Here is a 2,348-nt window from a genome sequence, read left to right as displayed (position 1 = left end):
ATTGTCCTAGCATGAAGATGTTGAGGATATGTCTCGAAAAGCTAAGAATGGGCTGTAATTACATTTGCTGCTCAAAAGTCCCTTTCTTTATAAGAACTTCATTAAAATCATCTCAGTACTCTTGATATCAGTGTATCTTCCATACAACCGCCAGCTAAATTGGGAAGTCATCTTGAGCATGGTATATACACATCTTTGATAGGGCAAGGGATAGATCTTGCATCATTGTCAAGGGCAACCACCAGAGGGCAGAATCGAGCACCCAGGACTATGGGATTAGCCCTGCATCCACCAGAGGAAAGGACAGAGAATAGAGCATTCTGTGACCTTGGGTCAGAGAAGGCAGTGTGAGGATAACACTGAAGATGCTGATGCTTCTGTTGCTCCTGGGGCCAAGTATGGACCTTATTCTAGCTGTGGGCTTGGGCATACAACTGTGGCTATATGCGGTACTTGGGGTGAGCAGGGGTGTCCAGGCTGTCTAAAGTGCAAAAGGTGAAATGCCAGTGAGGGGAGGAGTGGGTTACAATCCTAGGGTGACTGAGAAGATGACTGTACAAAATAAAAGCATATATAGGATTTTCCAGGAGCTAGGAGAAGGGTGACAAAGATACCTTAAGTTTTCTGGGGTTCTATCTGACTCAAGTCATGTCTGACTGTGGTCCTGTTGGCCATTTTTGTCCCTCTGTCCTCTGTTTCAGCAGGTTTTGGGCTTGGGGCTCTTGTCCTTCAACACCCAAGCAGGGCCATCTGTAAAAGTGGATCCTCTGTGAAGACTGAATGTCGCTTTGTGGACTTGCAGGCCATAGCTGTGTTTTGGTATCGTCAGTTACCGAAACAGAGCCTCATGCTGATAGCCACTTCTAACTCGGGCTCAAGAGCCTCATATGAGCAGGATTTTCCTGAGGCCAAGTTTCCCATCAGCCACCCAAACCAGACCTATTCAACTCTGACCGTGACCAGTGCTCATCCTGAAGACAGCAGCTTCTACTTCTGTGGGGCTAGTGACACAGTGCTTGATAGAAATCAGAGAGCCAGGCAAGAATATTTGTAGCAGTCTGTTCTGTGGAAGGAGGTGTGGGGAATAAAAACCACAGCTTCTTTGGTTGACATATCTGTGGGGGGGAGGGAGAATATAAATCTGAATGTGGAGTAAAAGGGAACCATGTTAAGATTATTCCAATCTTACGCAGATGAGAATAAAAAGGAGAGGAATCATTAGAAGGGATTAAAGATCTTGGAAGAGGAGGGTACAAGCCTTTTTTATGAGAACTGAGGAGTATAGGTCTCTCAACTTCTATTGCCCCTGAGTATAAATCCATCAGTCACTCATAGCAGACAATCTGCTGACAACCAGACCTGGGCCTCTGTAAATCCCTTTGCAACAGAGTGGACATGTAGACATCATGTGTGAAATGACAACAGGCAAGTTAGACCTTGTCCTTGACCCAAGTAGGACTTCACAAAAGCAGGATGGGACCTTTTAAGACCTCCATTGGTATTCCTTGGATACCCCCAAACTGAACACCCATTTCTTACTCTGTACCCTACCTTACACACAAAAGATTTGCAAAATATGGGTGACCTCTCATTGCAATTCAATGTTTCCAGAAAACAATTCCTAGAATCGGTTTCCAGGAATCTCAACCCAATCTCAAAGACCTAGACCACAGGTGGCTGAAGGGAACCACTTGATTCTATACTTCACAGTTTTAAACCACTGCTGCCATTTTTTTCCCAAGCAGGAAGTGAAGAGCAGTCTAACTACTTCTGACTGACCAGTAGTCAACCTCAATGAATATTTGATATTCTTTATCTGAAATTTATTCTCAGGTACCATCTGAAAAGTCAGTTATGATTCCTTTGTTTTGTCTGACAGAAATGTACTGTGGTTAACTTACTGCAGATGACTGAGTAAAACATGCCCCAGAGAGTCTAAGCCCCTGATATCATAGATTTAATGTTTTTACTCCATTCAGGAAAGGTTCTGAGGAAAGCATTAAATATTGTCACTGAATACTTTACATCAAGATAAGATGGACTTATATATATGCAGAAAGCTATTGGATTACAAGTTCATGGACTCAGAAGATGGGTTGGTAGAGAGGAAAATATTTGAGGCATTTGGCATAATCAGGATATGTATACAATCCGTTGTTGAGAGAATATGTAATGAAAAGAGCAGCCGCTTGGGACTGAGTCTTGAGGTACACATTCACTTTCAACAGTGATCGATGTCATTTCCACATACTAGCAATAAATTGTTGAAATATGTACATATATTTTTAAAAAATATTTTCAGTACTAGGAATTGAAACCATTGCCTTGATGCTGAGCAATATATATAT

General features: G+C 42.4%; 1 gene segment (V, D, J or C); it reads left to right on the top strand.

Annotated features, from left to right (window-relative positions):
• Positions 1-351: 351 nt before the first annotated feature.
• LOC104850669 lies at positions 352-1,054 on the top strand. The segment is given in 2 exon segments: positions 352-396; positions 702-1,054. Coding segments are annotated over 2 exon segments (384 nt in total).
• Positions 1,055-2,348: the final 1,294 nt, after the last annotated feature.

Source organism: Fukomys damarensis, unplaced genomic scaffold, assembly GCF_012274545.1.
Source record: "Fukomys damarensis isolate Sample0158 unplaced genomic scaffold, DMR_v1.0_HiC HiC_scaffold_16, whole genome shotgun sequence".
Lineage (NCBI taxonomy): Eukaryota > Metazoa > Chordata > Mammalia > Rodentia > Bathyergidae > Fukomys > Fukomys damarensis.
Note: the sequence above shows the minus strand (reverse complement) of the source record. Positions and strands in the feature narration are given on the sequence as shown.